Source organism: Calliopsis andreniformis, chromosome 2, assembly GCF_051401765.1.
Source record: "Calliopsis andreniformis isolate RMS-2024a chromosome 2, iyCalAndr_principal, whole genome shotgun sequence".
In the NCBI taxonomy this organism is placed as follows: Eukaryota; Metazoa; Arthropoda; class Insecta; order Hymenoptera; family Andrenidae; genus Calliopsis; species Calliopsis andreniformis.
Window position 1 is genome coordinate 8,671,093 of NC_135063.1, and position 19,768 is coordinate 8,690,860.

The 19,768-nt window shown below is 40.1% G+C and overlaps 1 protein-coding gene across 1 annotated transcript in view; it reads left to right on the forward strand.

Moving 5' to 3' along the window:
* Positions 1–19,768, forward strand: part of LOC143188452 (UPF0489 protein C5orf22 homolog) — a 327,293-nt gene that overhangs the window by 72,313 nt on the left and 235,212 nt on the right. Inside the window, exon 2 of the mRNA XM_076392718.1 lies at positions 1,286–1,480. Coding sequence (XP_076248833.1) covers positions 1,286–1,480 — 195 coding nt within the window. The remainder of the gene's footprint in view (positions 1–1,285; positions 1,481–19,768) is intronic.

The following is a 19,768-nucleotide window of genomic DNA, read 5'->3' on the forward strand; positions in this document are numbered from 1 at the left end:
AATTTTTATGTTAAATAACTCGTATGAAATAATTTGTATGCATCTCCAATCATTTATTTTGAGCTAAAATGTAATACTATATACGTATACAAAGTAGAACATATCACTTATTTCTTCTTAAAATAGGAATAATAATAAACCTTTTAATATCTCAGACTTCCTAGCATTAAAATCACTGCACATTTTATTGTAAAACGTAATAATTCACGTGTCAAGAATGATTACAAAAATTAAATTTCGAGATTCAGAATCTTTGCTTTCTTTTCTATACGTAGGACTTAATTATTGAAGCTTTCTATTTATTCAAATTACTCAACCATCATTTCAAATACCCTAAGTGTATCAATACAAATCCTAATACACCTAAAATCCGATTACTCACAGACAAAGTGTCAAAAATATTTGAAATTCTTTAAAAAATTGTTCACTTTTCGTCGTTTCTCAGATGAAAATTGCATCGATGCCTCCCCATACCCTCTGTTTCGTTCAGCATCGATGGGGGGCTGAAGAGTGGCGGCAGTAGCGATAATTAAATTTCATTACGGGAACACTGAAGGCAGCAATGAAAAAAACACGTCAGCCGGGGTCATCGAAGACCGTATTAAAACGTTTGAGAGCCGCTGACCATAGTGATCGTTGGCTTTGCTCTCCACCCCCTCGAATCGGCGAGCTACAACCCCTCCGCACAGACCCGCTGCGAGCACCGTTGTGTTTCATTGTTGTGAACGCATGCAAATTGCGATCCCGCTACCGGGACGAGTATCAATTCTAACAGGATTAATTCGAGTGCAGTCATTGTTTTTTGCGCGTCACAAAAAGCGCTCTGGCCCCCCTTCCCCCTGTCAGCTTGCGTTTTGCCTCTTTTCGAACAATATCGAGGGGTGGGTTGCCCTGGTTGGGATAGTTTCGCCCTTGTGAAGTTTGCAAATTGCGTTCAATGAGCTGCGAAGTGGGGAACCCTGTTAGTTGGTTGTGCATGTAATATTCGTGTAGAGTTTTGTTAATTAATTATTTTTTTTAACTAAGCAAGGAAGGTTTGTTGCTATTAATAGTAATCTAATTGTGAGGAACTAGAAGGTATTGGGTCATGATTAGATGATTATAAGGAACACAATATGAATAGTACTAGAAATAGAAATCTGTTGAAACTAGAGTAGTGGCTATATTATGTTATATAGTTTATTTTACAGCAGGTTTAGTAGAGCTTATATTAATCTAGAAGCAGTCTGATAGTCGATGTGTAGTGTCAAAGTTATGCTAACAAAGATAAACTATTTTGTTACAGAGGGATGATTTTGTCGCCATCAGCTCTGCTCTGCGCCAGTATCTGCCTGAACGAGACACTCCTTATATTTTGGATGTCGACTTGGATTTCTTTAGCACCAAGAATCCGTTCAAAACACTCCATGATCAAGTAAATCTCTACGACAAACTGGCGCCCCTCTACGCTTTTCAACGTCCTGATTCGACTGATCCTGAGGTAAGTACGCCTAACATCGTGGAGTCACGTTACTTGGAGTAGATACAGCGATTCATAAACTGGCTCGTCGTAAATCATCACACTTAATACTTTGAGCTGATTTTAAGATTTGAAGATGAAGTTAATGCAAATATAAGAACAGTATGGATGTGAACTCTATTGCTGAAGTCACTGCTAGGATAACTTTAAATATCTGTGAACAGATTTGTGAGTCGTTGTACCTACTTTTACTAAGTTACAGGGAGTCTGTGACGACACATTAATTAATCTATAAGAGAAATATACAGAGTTATCATAATACTCTAAGGTCTATGGAAAATAATCTCTGCTTCACATATCTAAGCCAGTAATCAATATCTAGCCCCTCCAAGTACAGACACCCCACTAATTACAAAAGCAAATTAGATACCATTCATCAGGTAACTGAACCTCAACACAGAATATTCTGTAACCTCCCAAGCTCCCCTATACTCAAAAGTCATCACAAGCCCCTCATAATCAATATTCCCCTAAATCCTCAGTAGCTATTCATCTTCATCCAGCCACGAATTAATCAGAAAGATTAACCGAAATTAATCCATTAACCTGAGCGTCGACAGGACTCCAAAAAATCGCATCTCCCAACTCGCAGAGTTATCTAACCTCGCCAGACGCTGAAAAGAAAGCTTAAATCTAATACAATCGCGCAATTCTAATGCAACGCAAGAAAAGTCGGGTCGAAGGGGACCGCTACGCGAGACAATCGTTACGCAAGCCACCCAGATCGAAATGGAGGGCTGAATTAAACGCGAACAACAACGGGCCTCGGCCAAAGACGGAAATTTGCAATGTCGAATACCACGGGGGCGGTGGGGGCGAGGGTTGGGGGTGGGTGTACTGGCAACGAGCGGAAGATTTGCGAATAATTAGGTGGGCCGACAATAGCCGGGGTCCCGTGGCAGACCGGATACACAATGTGGCCTGCCACCAGCCGGATAATAGACAGAGAAGAACGACTCTATGGGGTTTTAGGACTCGACGGACATAATGGCACTGGCCTATTGTCTACGTAGCTGCAGACTGCCAACATCCGCTTTCGAGGGCGGCTACGCCGGCTCATCTGCATGCCAGCGTTCAACCCTTCGAGTGTTTGGTTTCCAGCATCGCGGATACAAATATCCTAGCTGGCCTGGGGAGCCTGGCCAAGCGATCCTCGATCGGCATCGATCACTGGCGCACGGGATACTGATCGGTGTATTGTTCTTCGTGATGAGGGGTCAGGTGGGGGCGATGATTTGACATGGTGCGCGGGGAGTATGGTTACTGGTCTTTTCTCAATGGAACTTCTTGGGTATTAGTTGGGAGACGTAGTTGCTTGGTCAGAGTAATTCTGTGATCGGGATAATACTAGAATTTTGCGTATATCAGTGTTTTGCGTGAAGCATGAGACAGGCAGGGTGAGCTGGATGTTTGTATCAGATTCTTGAGGTCTTTGAATTTGTATATTGTATAGGAAGAACCTTAAACTTAAGAAATGGTATAAATATTCTTTACACATGGGATTACATAATGTGCAAGGAGTTGCATATATGTGCATTATCTGGGAAAATAATATTTAATACGAGGAAACGAAATTTAGTATAATATAATGGAAAATGTATTTATTTTAATTGATGTCAACTACAAAATTAGAATACACGTTTATTCGTAGTAAATAATGAAGTCTATTTGCAGATTGAAATAGAAAATATATTAGGTAGTAGTTCAATGTAGTCACTGACAACGTAATTGTTTACCGACTAAACATGGGAATCGCGTATGTATACTAATACTATTGAATTCGATTGAATGGAACATTGACTACATACATCAATTGTATTCGACCAGAAGCAATGGTATTAATTATCGGTACAGGTTCCCTAAGAATGGAATGGAACATAAGGCAACTACAATTTCGAAACGATTGAACAGAATGTATGTTCAACACTTATAACCATGAAATAATAGTTACAGAACATCGACAAATACTTTAATAGTAGTATTAAGAGATTTACTACCAATCGTCAAAATTCAGAACCTTGAAACATGTGTTTATCCTACTTTAAGTAAATATTTAAAGATCACTTGTCATTTTATGAAGTCTCCATCTATCATTATCAGAAATCGAAGATTCTTTAATTTCAATTTTTTCTAACATACTATGCAATATTTTCCAAAACTCCATGGTATAGTTTCTTCACAACTATATACATCTCTCGCTTGAATACATTCTGCAACGGTCCTCATCCCCAATTTCCCACGAATTTCCATACTATCTCCTTTTCCAGGTCCCCTGGCAACCTGCTCCATCCGATTTCTCACGAATTTCCCTCGCGACTCTTCCTCCGAGGCAACGAATCAATCCTCGATCGCGCGCATCAAGGAAATCCCTCACCGTGGGATTCTCGCAAGGTGCGTGGTCCGCGTTGAATATCGGTCGTTGTTTATGCTAATCGTCCGCGGGTCCGGTTAAATGTGTGTCAGCTCGGCTAGCTGGAGCAGAGGAGAGGCTGGCTGCTTTCGGGAGGACGGGGCCGACTCTCCTCTCCTTTCGACCCGTGTTTCGTGCATAAAATCACCGCTGCGCCGCGCGGATATAGCGCATATTTATACTCGGAGCGGATGGCTTCGATCTAATGTATGCGGGACTCGGCGTGCTACCTGTCTTACCCTGAGAACTCGCTGTTGCATTGTGATTGTAATCGCCGGCTGCAGGTCAGCCCGCGGCCTAACCGGGGTCAGGGTCATTCATTCTTGAATTATTTAAATTACGCAACCCACCTTCCTTCCACGCTACGAAGACGCAGCGCGCTCTCCGCGATCCTTTGTCGTGCTGATCGCTGCTGAGGGGGATAGAAAAAGGGACCGAAGGTGAAACGTGCAGGGCGAAGGGAAGGAGGCAGCGGTCTTGGAGTTTCGATAAGGAGCATGCGTGGCGTTGCATGAACGGGATTTAAAGGTGCTCCTTGATGATCGTTCCGTGATCGATGATGGGGCAGAGGTTCGCGAGGGGTTGTGGAAAGTTTGCGGGTCACGTGGGAAAGGGTTTGACGGATGACGATGTGCTTTGCTGTGGTGATTCTGAGGTGGTGAGTTTTGACAAGTTTTAAAGCTTGGAAGGTTTTAGTTGGACTCACTTGATTATGGTTAACAATATTTCAATCTGCAAAGAAGACTAGATGTGGGTAGGTATATACGTGATTAATGGTTTAGAATTTCTTGCTAGTTCTTGTTACAGTTGGGTTCCACGTAGCAAAGTAGTTTATATAGTAAGTAGTAGGCTAGTAGTAGGAAAAGCAATAAGATCACGTAAAAAGCTTAATTTTGAAATAAATGGAATTGGGTTAGTCTAGCTCTGAGGTACAGAAATATTAATCAAATCATGTCCCCCTGTTTCAGTAGAAGAATTTCATGTATAAACAGTTGAATATTGAAAATTAATTATAATTTTTCATGAAATTCTGGCATTGATACCAGAATCCACTGACTCGAATGAAGCCTTCAGGGTTCGACAGTTGATCGAACAGACATCTCTAAGTCCCGACCGATTGGTGCACTGAATCGTTCGTTGGACCCGTTCGTTCCAAATTCCTTTTCTCAGGAGCAGAAGTCGCGATGCCCCCTTACCGAGATCCCTGCAAAAGAAGAAATAACACGAGCGGGGGGTCCAGTATGCAAAACGGGCCCGTTTTCTGGCCTCCTTGAATATTGATGTGTAGCCGGGTATGCAAATGAACGTGAGAATGCAGCTCGTGCCGGATGGTGACGCGAATAGACGAACCGGAAGTAAGCCGGTACCCCGCCTTCTCCCTCTTGCGACGTGCCCTTTCTTTCGCTGGGATCGAATTATAGTCGTTGACTTTTCTTGCCAGCCTCGAGCTCGAAAGAAGAGCAACGCGATTTGTTAAGCTCTGGCGACAATGGAACCTTCTGTATTTTTTATGAATTAATAATGATGGGTAAATGATGTCTAATTTCATCCTTTGAGATAGAATACTCTTCTTATCGGAGAATTTATTGTAGTCTGAATTAATGAAATAAAAATTTCCAAGTGTAGCTGATAGAGTAAATATGATTTTGTTAGTTTCTTCGTCTTTTTGTTTTTGTTTCACTAGAGGAAATTGATTCTTCTGTTTGTGGCAAATGCTTAAAATCATGTGTTCCATAGGTACGCTTAGCTTTTATTCCAATTTTTTTACTTGCCCACAATTTCAATGTTGTATCATTGGTATTCCTAAATAAGCAGTTTGGTCTCTGCTATTGAGTACCTATTTCTCGAAAGAAAAAAACAGATGATAGAAAACCAAACTTACTTACACTGAATACTGATACATTCTCTAAATTAACAATACTATTTACAGAACTCCCGCAATTTTCAACGCAGAATTATTCTTCTTCCTCTCCCCAAAAATTTCACGATACCTTCCGGAGACAGTTCTCTCACAGGGGTTCGCTATAAGACAATCATAATTTTGGCCCACATTCGTCCTAAAAACCGCCTTCGAGCAATTCATTCGAAGTCCCTGACCCAACAAGGGAGGATCCTCGCCAAGAATCCCGTGCAGGAATTTAAAGTGCAATAACGCCGATTCGGCCAGAATTTTTTCGCCCCCATCCTGGGCTTCTCTCGTTTAACGGCGTTTACACCGTTGAAATATCTGCTCGAGCTTCCAGCAGGCAGCGACGGTGGAATGAGACGGGGATAAACAACGCTGGAATTAAATATACAATAAAGCGCGCAGCCCCCGGACAGCGAAAGGGCGTGGTGGGGGTGGAAAGGAAACGAAACTGCTTTACCGACTGCGCGGGTTCTGCCCCGACGTTTCAACCCCCCACTACGGGTCTGCCACCCGCCGCCCGCATAAATAAATCCAATTGGCTCGAATAAAATGTACGAAACGAAGTCGCGCCAATGGCCGGGTATGTATTTTATTTTCTCTCGTTTTCCTACCCCCCCGCCGAACCCCTTGTGTCAGCCAGCCAGCCAGCCGAGCTGTTTCCTCCTCTTTCGCCCTCCCTCCCTCCCTCTTTCTCGCCGTCGCCTGTGTCGTAGCGGCACAGTAGAATAATTCAATCACGACTTTTCACGGATTTCCCATCGAAGGAAACACGCCGGTTACCCCGGCGGAAAGATTTCGTTTTCCTCGCTCCTCCTGGCACCGACGCCTTTTAAAATAGCGGCGGACTTTCTTTTCACGGTTATTTCTCACCTCTCGTCCAGCGTTTCGCTGCTTCCCGACGAGTTTTAAGAGGTCTCGAAATGGCTGCGAACTTCTCGGCGCGATGGCCATCGGTGTTCCTTCTGCTGCGTGATTCTGATCGATTCTTTAGCTAGATACACTGGTATTCTTTTTGTGAGATGAGCATGCCTTCAAAGAAATTATGGTTCGTCTTCATCATAAGCCTCAGATTTTCAAACATGTTAGTTTACTATGGTTATTGTTATGGAGAAGCTAAATAAAAATCACTGTTAGGAATTTATTTAGATAAAAGAACTACAGTGTGAGTATTTAACCAATCTTTTTAACACATTTTCTAGTGTACATAGCTGAACAAAGTTTTAAACCTTCCACTTTGGTATTTCAAACGAATCCATTAATACACATTTCATACAGTGCTCGCTATAAGAAGCTTTAGCTTCTAACAAATTAAACTGAAGGACTTGGTGCAAAAATTGGCCAGCTCTCGTTTTTAAAAGGTTTGAAATATTAGCAAAAAAGACACCACTTGAATTTTTTTTAAATTATTCGTGGCATGAAGAAATGTTTCAAATAAAAGCCGAAGTGTCGAGGATATGTATGCTTCTTTTGATACCAAACGACTTTCGTTTGAAACATTTTCTCATGCAACAAATAATGTACAAGAAGATTTAGGTGATATAGTTATAAGACTCACCCTGTGTATTAAAGTATATTAAAGTTTCCCTAAATAATCGTTTTTACTGAGAATTGGAGCTCTCTGGCTCTTGCACCAAGCTCTTCAATTAAAGAATAGCACTTTATTGTGGCAAGAGCGCCGTGGCAGATCACAAAACGCGCGGGCCTCTTTAAAATGTCCGAGCAAGAACTGGATCACGTGGACCCTTTTGCTTGGAGGGAGAAGATTTCCTCATTGACAAGGGGAATCTCGTTGAGGTAGGTCACTCTCGTAATTACCTTCTCTCACGGAAGTCCCCGACTGCTCGAACTTCGGTTTCAATGTTGCCCTCGGCCCTTCTCAAGGTCGCCCTTCATCCCCTACAATTAAGCCCTCCGACAATTAAATCGATAAAACCGCGGAGGCGCTCTTTAAGTCCATACCGCCGCGACGTTTATGCGTACGCCTAACAAGCCTCGTTCCCCTTCGCTGATTTTTGTAACGATCCATCGAAATTACGGCACGTCACGTCGTCAGGATCTGTTCTCGATCCTCTTTAATGTTACCCATGCTGCGCGTGTAATTTTCGATCGATCAGCTCGATTTGTTGGGAGCCCGAAAGATGGATCGTGGTGAGAGGAGTCGAGCCGTTAGCGCTTTCTTGGTACTCCAGTTGGTAATGGATCATTTATGAGGGTGGAGGATACTGGGAAAAGGAGTCAAGAAATTGGGGGCCAATTAGTGATCGTTAGCGTTGCTGTGGGAACTTTAAAATATAGTGTTGTGTCGACTGGAGTTCGTGACTTAAAGTTAGTTTGAAATTTGTAGAATATAAAGAGGTGTCACTGAGATTGGTTTACGTTATGCTATTTTACATTGTATTTTGGAGTATTCTGGTTGACGCATTACAACTACACTATGTTGCAGTATTCTACTCTATTCTACACTGATCTACACTGTTCTTCACTATTGTACTCTGTACCTATGCTAAATTAGATAGTCTACAGTATTTTACACTCTTCTTTATTATTCTACACTACACACTATATTACTCTGCACTATTTTATACAGTTTTCCACTGTCTGACACTATTCTACACCATTCCACTGTCCTATACTATACTGAACTATTCGATACTATACGCTACTCCACTTTACACTATCCTACACAGGACTACAAAAAAATTAATATCGTTTCAAGTGACTTCCCAAGAAAATGTCACAAAATTGCAACCCGAAGATTCGACGCGCAAAAATCAACATGACTGCAAACTGATCCTCACAAAGATGCAGCAAAATTGCAAATCGAATTCTACAACTCATAAGACCAATTTTATTCTACAACAATGTTGACTTTCAAAATCTTGTTGTAGCTTCAACAGCCGCCAAATTCCAAGGTACATCTGCCTAAAAAAAATCTCCAAATTACCATTTCCATGGATAAAAGAATAAACTTGATAACGAGGGGATGAATCTTCGTGAAAACCGGATAAGAACCGACACCGCCATCTGTTATTGGTGATAAGAACGAGGGGTTTCTTCGCAGTTTCCGGATAAGCCGCAGACGTCGGGGGTGACGTGACGAGCGACGCCGACGCCATGTGCCCAAAATGGCCGCGGATCGTTAAACGGTCACGCGCAAACTCCCCAGGGGGTGGTGGGACAGGGAGGGTTGGCTTCAGGGGTGTCTTCGCTTCTTAATAGGATCGAAGAATAGTTACGACGTCAGATCCACGCAGTTACGCGAAACGCTGGCCCCAAAGATGCGTTTCGGAGAGCTCGCAAATGCAGGGAATGACTCACGAGCCACTCGTGTCCCTCGTTTGGGGGTAATTAGTCTTTGTTCGGGTGAATATGCGTTGCGGCGTCACAGGACTTGGAACAGTGCTTTGTCCGGCTGTACGTCATTCAATTTTCAGTAGAATGGAGGTTATTGTACGTTATGAGTATTCCTGAAATGAGGGTGGAGTGAAGGATTTTATTTTGCAGAAAAATTGGGGAGGGATGTTGTATGAGGATTTTGTAATTTGGAAATAGGGGTTGCTGAATTGTTTTTAATACTTTTATGTGTTACATTCGTTTATAAATTTGTGCACGTATTTTGTGAAACAGTTACTATATCTTAAGGGAGGTCTTGTCTAATCCAAGATGAGGGTTTCGAGGTACAATAACAAAAATGAAGAACGTACAATTAGAATTTTATATTTTTTGTTTAAGTATTTTTCTTTAATGAATTTTAGTACCTTTTTTTATAAAGTAATTGCAATAATTTTTACCTAAACTGTATTTAAATTATTTTGAGTTTCACCCCTTCAATTTAAATTAATGCTGGCAATCGAAAAATTCATATTTTTAACTCTTTAGTGACACGTATTCGTTTTTATCTATCACTAAAATTCCACTAAAATTAGTGTGAAGACTCCATATGAATGTACTCTGCGAATTCGTATTAATGAACAGTTGCCAGTTTTCATTTCTGATTTTCGACTTTCTACTCCATCACCCTAATTAATTCATAAAAGTGCCAGACTAGGGAGACAAAAAAAGATTGACAGCGAATATTCGCTATACTAATTGTTTTCTGTCTATTGAAAAACTACACATAACTGAACTTTAGTCGCAGTATGATGATATTTGTCAGAGTGCTTTTAATTCCCCGCGTTCTTTCAAAATTCGCTGAGCTTTGGAGTAAACGGTAATCCATTACGCTGCTCTGGGCAAATGGAGAACTTTTATTTCGACGATAATAGAATACATACAGAATATTAATCACCCCATACGCGCAAATACCTATCAGCAAACATCGCAGATATTCTGTTCATTGGAACCTGAACGAGCTCTCTCAGCGCTTACACATTGTTTAATCGTCATAATTGAACAATGCGTCGTTCTGTGAGGCGGAAGACTGAAGTTTCATTATTTCATCGTGTCGTGTAAAAAAAATAAAAAAATTGGTTTTTACATGTAGATATAACATATAATATAGATATGTCAAAACAGTTTTTGATACTACAAATAAAATATATTTAAACGTATTCCAATATTTAAAGGCGTTAAGTAGTATTTTTTTAATTATTAGTGTGAAAAATCATAGGATATGGAAATTGTTATTAGTATTGATTGAACTACTTTAATATAACTAGACAGTCACGGATTTTATTTAACGAATTAATAACAATAATTTTTACAATACTTTAATCCACTTTCTTGCTACTCGTTTCAAAATTTGTCCTAATCGTGAGTATCATTCTTATTCTATAAGTAGCATCTTCGTCACACAAAACCTAAGTTATTATTGAAATTTATTCAAGCAAAATGAATTCCATTTTTTTTCATCGTCATTACTATTATTAACCCATTCAAGACACATTACACACCAGATGTGTAATGCACTACCTAGCCAAAAGCACGAATGGCACACCATGTGTGTGACGATCATGAACAAAAATATTTTCAACTCCTGGGGATCGTCTTACAGAAAATCTCTCGCTTCAAATAAAAACCGCCAATTCCTAGACCTCGAATACCCAAACCCACGAGTATCTACCAGCACATCCACCGTTTCGTCATCCCTCCCAAACGAGAAGCATAACATTCTCGTTATAAAGAAGTCCACCCGCGGGGTGAAGAAACTCACCCTGTCATCAGAAGTCAACGACCTCGGCCGATGGTGCCCACGGCAAGTCAACATCTGATCATCGAGAGTTCCAGCGACAAAAGCTGGCAAGATCGCGCCAAGCTTTAAGAACAGTTGGCGTCACACGAGCACGATCGAATCGGTGTTCGGGCACGTGCGATGGAGCGGATGTAACGTCGAAGATCCGGAAGGGATCGTTGACCGAACGACTGCGTTCCTCGTCAACCTGACAGGGGTCGTCAAACTGTCCGTGCCAGCCAACCTTTTCGTCACGAAGGTGGACATTAATCTGAGAAAGGGGTAAGCGCATCCGGCTGCGCTGGCGTAATCGCGCCTCTCGCGTGGATCCTGCCCGAACCGTGGCTCTTTCAGCGGCCGCGCGCGATCGCATGCCAGTAATTGCAAGTGTTGCACTTGCAGTTCACACATGTCAAATGCGTTGCAGTTGGACACGAGTCCCGCGCCATCTGATGCCTCACTGGAGTCCTTTGCCCCGAAAGGGTTTCTTGAACCGGGCCCACTGTGTTCGGCGACTCCTATTCGGGGGTCGAAGGCCCGTCGAAGCGAGCCTGCTGGCGAGATAGGTGCTTCCGTGAAAGGCGACAGCGTTTCGTGATGGAACATTGGATCTGCCCTGTGAGGCGGCCTTCTTGTCTTGAAGACAGGAGTACCTTGGTTTGGGATACGTGTGACAAGTTTGAGGAGAGAACAAGGGGAAAGTTTGCTAGGAGAAACTTTGAAGGTGAAGTATGGACTGCGGTTTTGTGAAGCTTCTAATGATGAAGTATGTGACGCAGAAATTAATTTCATGGGGAAACTTCTTTTATCTGAAAGTAGGTTTGGTTGTGACGAATTTCTTTAAACTCACTTCACAAATGGTTACCAGTACTTTACTAACGATTATGAAAATAGTCAAAGTTATTGATTTAAATCTTTTTGGCTTGAACAACTACTAGTTCTTGCAGTATTCTACTAGTTTTTGTTTTCTAAAAATTATTGATACTTATAATACAATACCAAAAATTTCTATGTGTCTACTACTAAGAAGTAGCAAGAAAAGAATCAGTCATCGCTAATAATTCTAGCATAGAAATAACTCTCTCCAACTACAATAAAATGATATCCCCCAAAAATAGTGCTGTAAACTATTCTTCCAAACATCTCGTCCACATCATATAAGAGCGATAGAAATAATTAATTGGCAATTTGATTGAAAATGCTCCCATGATGCATCGATAGTACGCGAGGTCCCCTTCGAGGAGCACCGCGACGATCGCCCACGATTATGTCATTAAACCAATTAGAAAGACACAGGAGGTTTGACATTTCGTTAAACGATCACTAATGACTGTCGAATCACGTCACGCATCAGAATAGAAAAGATCGTTCTGTTTGTCCCCGGCTGAAAGGCTGATGGCTATCTATGAAAAGGCTTGATTGCAAGGCAGGTCGCTGGAATTCTTGGTTACCGCATAATGAGAATTCCTCATTGGTTACGAATGGTTATGTTTAACAATCGGCCATTACAGATGACAGACGTTCCGTTCCGTGATGAATGGAATTATGGGCCAAATGTTAATTGTTTCCAATCACCCTGAAGGAAGGAGTGCTTATCATCGATTCAGCGAGTCTAGGTGATAGCCTCAGGTTGGTGATTCCAGCGATAAATGTTTCATGCTTTTTATTCCCGTGAAATATGGCCATTTCGTTGAGTCTTATTTTATTCCATTCGTAATTAGTACTTTCAGATCTAATACTTAGCATGTTGGATAATATGCGTTTTTTAATAGACTTTCGTTTGTAATCTATTAACGACGCGCTAAAAGCATCGTAGCGTTGTTCATCAAGTTGCCATAAAATTGCATCTTATTTACGCAAAAGCAATAAACGTCCGGCTTTAAGATTTCTCACTTAGCCATTTGTGGCAATGTGTTATTTATTGTACATTTATGTTGCAGGTGTTTCTAATTCTTACATTTTGCTTCATGCTCGTGCGAATAGTAATACTCTTGTTTGCGGTTTTTTTTTTTCATTTTATAGAATTTATTCAAATGGTTCAGAGATTTTTGCATATTGATTTTCTTATTCACAAAATTGACCTTTAGTTAGAGTTTAATAGACAAGACTGATCACATGGTTATGTAATTTCATTTTTATTTCTACTTTTGGAATAGATAGAATAAATATTTCAATACTTTCTAAAGCAGTTAGAAAATTTTAATGGTATGATTATATAATTTCTGTAGTTTACTATGTCTGTAGTTCTTTCCCTGTTTTATAAACCGTGATAATTATTTCAGTCTTTTAAAAATTTTAGCTATTTAACCGTGTATTAAGAATATTACTAAATAAGTTAAAATTATTTATAATAAAGCAGAAATTTTATATTGATTTAAAGACAAATGCAAAGCTCACAAAAATATAATCAAAATTTGTTAAATCAATTATACAAGTTCTCTTTAACAAAATTACTCATAGTTTACTTTATCCTAAAATTTCTAATATCAGTTTGACATTATTAACTAAACAAACTATTAAAATTAATTTATTAAAATCCTGTCTCTGTCTTTATACAATGTCTCCAACTTCCAAAAGTGGAAGTTCTAAAGATGACTTATTATCATTGTAAAAATTGCACTAAGGAATGCATTTCACATCCTTTAACTCTTTTTCATCCCGTTGCAAACAAAACTACGTCATCTTTGTACCGCAATCTTCTAAGCATTAACCCAGATGGACGAATTCACACGACGCGCAGTGAATAGAGTGGAGATTCTCGAGAGTCTCGGTGCGCTATTAGCTAGGCGTGCCGGATTCATTACGATAAAAACCGCAGCGCGCAGATGCACTGATATCTCCTTAAGACGTTGATGCGCAATAACGCATGCATCGACGGCCAATAAAAACGAGCCGCGTACAAGCTCGTCAAGATCGCTTTGCGCGATAATTCGTTAATCATCGAAGCGCCCTTATTAATGACGTACAGCGTTCCCGTTTCTTAATTGCCTCGCTGCGCGTAATCGTATTTGAAACAATATCGTCGCTGTCGATGCCATAACATTTCTGAGTAATTAATTCTCTGCGTTCAGGCCAGCAGAGTGTACTAGAAATAAGTTTGAAGTGATTTTTGGAAGAGAAAAATTATGTAATTTTCTTTTTGTATTTACGAAATTCATGATCGACCTGTTGACTTTTATGCTCTTAGTTTTTTTTTATTATTACTTCGATAACGAGTGACTTAAGATTCTAGTGTCTTAAAATTTTCGAGAGGACGTTTAATCTACTTGTTGCTTCGAAAACAGTTTAATGGTGTCTGGCGTGCAGATCGGATCATCAAATGTGCATTAACGTGATTCGAGGAAATCTGTGGTGGTTTTGTGGCAGATAAGACATGTACTGAGGAACCTTGATTACTTGGAATATTATTAGCAAATTTTACAGATAATCGGGCTTTGAGTTCGTATGAAAAGAGATTGCTTATGTAGAGCTATTTTATTATTGGTAACTTGAAGGAGACATGGAAACTTTTGAACAAAAATCTAGCTGTTTTTACTACATCATATTTACTACATCAGCTAGCAATTTTACTACATCATATTTACTACATCAGCTAGCAATTTTACTACATCATTTTAGAGTAAAGACTAATTTTTTAAATATGTTTTATTCCATGTAGAGATTTTTCTCCTTGAAAATAACTCGTCTATTTGTTTTGATTAATAAATGGATTGTAATGCCACGTACTAATTCGCAACAGGCATGGATTGTATTAGATCTAGGACGTGATGATGGATATTCATAACGTTTGATCCAAGCCCCACGATAGACAAATACATACACGTATGAAAGCACATAATTCAGAACTCGCGATGATCCGACGTTGCGCGATGGGCCTGACGAAAGAGTCTATTGATAGACGTTCATGTGGGCGAACAGAATTGCTCGTTCGTGCCGTTTTCAATTGCGCTGGCTTCATAAACACAACTATATAGCCAAGCATCGTTTTTATACCGCTGCAGGCACTGTACAAATCCTACGATTGTGAACGATTCCTAACGAAAAACCTCAGAAATGCTTTTAAGTAACTGTCCAGGAAAGATCCAATTGATGGCAAAACAAACTAAAGAAATATTAGATATTAGCAATTTAAAAAACAATCATTTTCCATAAACCCTCGACACAGTTAATCTCCTCAAACTTATTTCTCAGCTTTCATTCCATTAATTAAATATTTCCTCTCTCCAACAGAAACATTTATAAACGTCACATTTCATCAAACTCCATCAAAATCCCTGCAAATTGAAACAAATTAGATCGGGATTAAAACGAATCTGAAAGCACCGTGTCTGACAACCCTTTATCCCATGCTGCAGCTCGTCAGTTGAGCAAGCCGTATTTACCTAACGCTGAATAACAGGACAATTTAATAGCTCGATTGCACTCGAACGATTCCCTCAAAGAAAGCGTCGATTATCGAGGCTTGCACGCCGCGAGAGCGCATCGCGCGAGTCATTCGTATTCTTAGTCGTTCCCTCGGTTTTTCGATGATTCATGCAGTTGTCGATCGCCTTAAAGATGTGCTAAACGGGTGCAGTAATGGTCATGCTAAATAATTTATGCGCCGCATGAGGCAACGTTTATTAATAAGCGTACTTGACGGACTACGGAGAAATTTTTAATTGTCGCGCCGCCGTCGACGGACCATTTATGTCGAGCGTTTCCCCTCCCCGCCATCTCGTCACGTGTTCACGATATTTTGCTGAAACAACATAGCGTCTATGCGTTGCAAAACGAAGAGAAAACCGAAGGAAATAACACGATGATAAGCATGACAACGCCTGTCAACTGCTTTGAACTGAGAGCTTCAGCTGGGAACTCAGGCCACCTTTCAAACGTTGCATGCGCCAATTATCGCTTCGCTGGCTCTTTTTGAAATCTCTATTGGAGCTGGAGAACAGAGAGGAGTGGAAAAACAGTTCTCAAAGAGATTACAAAGTGGGGAAGCCAGTTCAGCTAGTGGAGGAATTTTTTACCTAAGGTACTTGATAGACTGATGTTGGTATTTGAGGAGCTCTAGTTGAAGGAGTCTGGTTCTTGTGGGTTTGAGAGCTAATAGTGGAGTAGATGGTGAAAAGTCTATTTAGAAGATGGAGAAATTTAATAAGGCACTTGCTTTTTTGATCTTCTATGTATTCAGAGTGATTTTTGATAGTATTTGTCGGGCGACTTTGGGAGAGGGCTGATCAGTTCATCTTATTCTTCTGATGCAGTTGTAAGTATAGCGTCAGACTGATTGGACATAGGAAGTGAATATGTAGAACTAATCTTAGAGGTTTTCATGATTAAATGATTAGAGTCGATTGAGTGTACTTGGGTCAAATGTATTTTCTGCCATTGCATGAAATAATTGTTGAGTGAATCGAACATTTTACAAAATTCACTAGATTGATATAAGTACAAAGGTGGGTCAATATATTTACAGAGTGACAGGTTTGAAAGGGAGTAAAGGAATAAATAAGATAAAGATAAGAATTATTTTTTGGCGCTTTATATGGAAGCAGATTGGCAGATATCACAAAGATACTCATGTTGTAGAGCAAACCTTCCTATCTTCTTATGAACAGTTTCACACAAAGTAACAATTCCTCGTAATTATCTTTCCAAAATCTTGTACTCATCTCAACATTCTCCTACTGTTCTTAATCCTTTGACAGTTTATCCCGAGAACATGACAAGACGCCGATAAAAGTAAAATAAACAATAAAACATGTTTTTTTACATTTGCTAGAATATACAGAAGTATTTTAAAACCTCAAAAAATATCTTTTTGTCACAAAAATTTGCAATTTTATCACACTATTAAAGAGTAAATATTTTATAATAAGGATTCCAGCTTTTAAAATTCTTCTCCACTCACACCATCACTCTCTTCTCAACGTCATATCGTAAAGATTCGCAAATAAAAAGCTACTTAAATCCCCTGGAACTTAAGACTCCTAGGAACGACGAGCAGCCAATTTTGAAAGTCACTGGCCTTTCGAAGAACTCTGGTCTAAAAGTTGTCCCCGATCTGAACGGGATCGTTCGAGAAGCTGCGATCGAGCGGACAAGGCCGAGCGATTTGAAAGTGGTAGCACGCGAGCACACGTGGACGCAGAGGCGCGTACGCGCGCCAGCGAAGCCAACGCCTCGCGTATCGGCCCGCGAGGACGGGTTAGACACACACCCGTCGATCCAGTATGTAGATTTGTGCAGGTGTCGCAGTGTTTGCTCGACGTAGTTTTCAATTTTAATCGGTCGAAGGAGGTAAGAGGCAGAGAGAAAGAAAGAGACGGAGAACCCTCCCGGCTGACGACACGCACGCCTCCAAACCGCCTGGCTCTGCTTGCTTCTTCGTCACGCTGCTCCTTTTTCGAAAAATCGAACAGCGATTCGACGGTCTGCTTACTTCGACGCTTGGTTTTCAACTTCTAATGTTAGAGTCTAGGGAAGGTTATTTGTGATGGTTTGGTTAATTAGTGGAATTTAACCCTTATCACAGAAACTGGAATTATTTTCTGCTGTTGGAGCTGGAATAGAGAGTTTCAAGAACTGAAAACTAGAAATAAGAATAAATAAATGAGAAGATTAAGATCTGGAAATTCAAAATTTAGATGTGTAAATATTTGAATATTATTATTTTTGAATGTTTTCAAATTAAAAGTTGAGGAGTTTGAAAAATTGAATATTTAAAATTTTGAAAGCTTTGAACATTTGAAAATTCAAAATTTGAATATATGAAAATTCGAAGATTTCTAGTTTCGAGCATTTTAGAATTAAAAATGAAGAGTTTAAAAGATTTAATATTTGTGTTTTAAGTATTTAAAGATTTTGTGTTCACATGCATTGTGTTCATCATTTCCATACGCGTTTATTTTGCAACATTCAGTTTTCATGTGCCAGTGAACACAGTATTCTTTCATTATATCCCATTGCTGGAAATTATTTAAAAGAAAAGAACTCCTGTGCAGTGTGGTGAAACATTCACCGCCGCCCATTGAAAATCCCGAATTTTTATTGAATTTCCAGTATCCCGCAGGAAATCAATGACTCCACAAACAAATCTCCAAACAGAATCTCATTACGCGAGCAAATTCACAAAAGAAAGTCGACACGTAAAGGTTGATAAAAAGCGCGATAAAAACGCTCGATTTTCCCAATGCACGCGTATCAATGGAACAAAGTACGCTGAAACGAGAGGCGGAGTCTTTGTTGGAGTGCTCGAAACAGCCGATTTGTTATTTCCGTTTTGTTGTGCAGGAAAAACGCAGCGAAAGGTTAAAATCATTTTAATTTATACAGCGCGGAGGGGGTGGAGCGAATCCATTCGCAGGGTAAACGCGTAATTAGCTATCGGCCGATGCCTGAGGGAGACGGAGAAAAAACAGATACGAAAGGCTCGATCGCGTCGCGGTTTTCTGCCGAATAATATGCAGACACGCCGCGCTGCCTGTACACGCTGGTATATATACGACTTTCCCAATTAATGCCAGCCATCGATGTGCCGCGAGCCGCGCCAATTAACAGTAGCCCAGCGCGCGGCTCCCTCCTCCGTTAATTGGAAGAAAACGCATAATTTTCCAATTAATCAGCGGCAGGCAGACCGCTGGCTAGGGGGCCGTCAGCTTTTTCCCTCTTTCAATTATTTGGAAGCCGAAGGAACCGCGAACGACGTCGCCTTTTTTCCAGTGGCGAACAATGGCCGACGGCTGCGGCCGAAACAATACCTCGTCGAGAAATTTGCTATCGAGATTCCGTTGAGTCGACAATCGGCGGGACGAGTTAAGCCTCGAATTCGCGTGGTGGAATTTTCTTCGAGATTTTTTTAATGGTAGAGGGAATAGAAGCTGGGGGGAAGATGTGAGGGGTTCTGAAAGGAAGTGAAGGGATGCTGGGTATAAAGCTGTGTCTCCACTTGGGGAATATATACTTGGAATTAGTATAATAAATACTTGAACTGTGGTTTCATTTTTTGTCTGTAGTATTTTTATTGGTTTTCTTGAAGAAGCTTTTGAGAAATTGTTGTTCGGAGAAGTCTTGGAAAATATTTCATGCTGAAGCTTTCAGGTGTGAAAAAGTAGAACGATATTTCAGTATAACAATAATTACGAAAGTTCATGTTGATAAGCATTGTGAGTCTACAATCATTTTTAATAAGAAACCTATATTTTCATAGGTGCACAAGTAGCTTTATGCGCGGGAGTTTTAACGTTCGTATTAAACAGCCTAATTTTTTCCAAAATATTTAACATAGTTGTGTTAGTACAGTCGAAAACTTGTATTGCAATGTACGCTTATTTTGAGAAATTAAGAATGGCCTCGAAATGTTGCAAATGATAAGAGATAAGGAATATCTAAATTACATGTTATGCACATGGCCTCGTCTGAATATTGCTGCTATTTTAGCTCTCATTCTTCAGTTTTATCGAATCAAAGCTTTCGAACATGTCCAAATGATGTTTATTCTCCCTCTTTTCTTTCGAATAATATATTCTAGGTATATTCCAGCCTGCGCTGTATCGATAGAACATCATAATTTCAGTACAAATTAGCAACGCATATTAAGTTAAAAGATTGCAAGTCAAATTCATAAGCCTATATTTCCTAGATTATACAATTCACCGAGCTCGTATAAAATTACCAACGTATACAAATCAGCTCTATAGTATTCCGAGAAAATATTAAATTTCAGTTAACAAACAGCACAAAGGCTTTCATAATTGAGTTTGTTCGTACGTT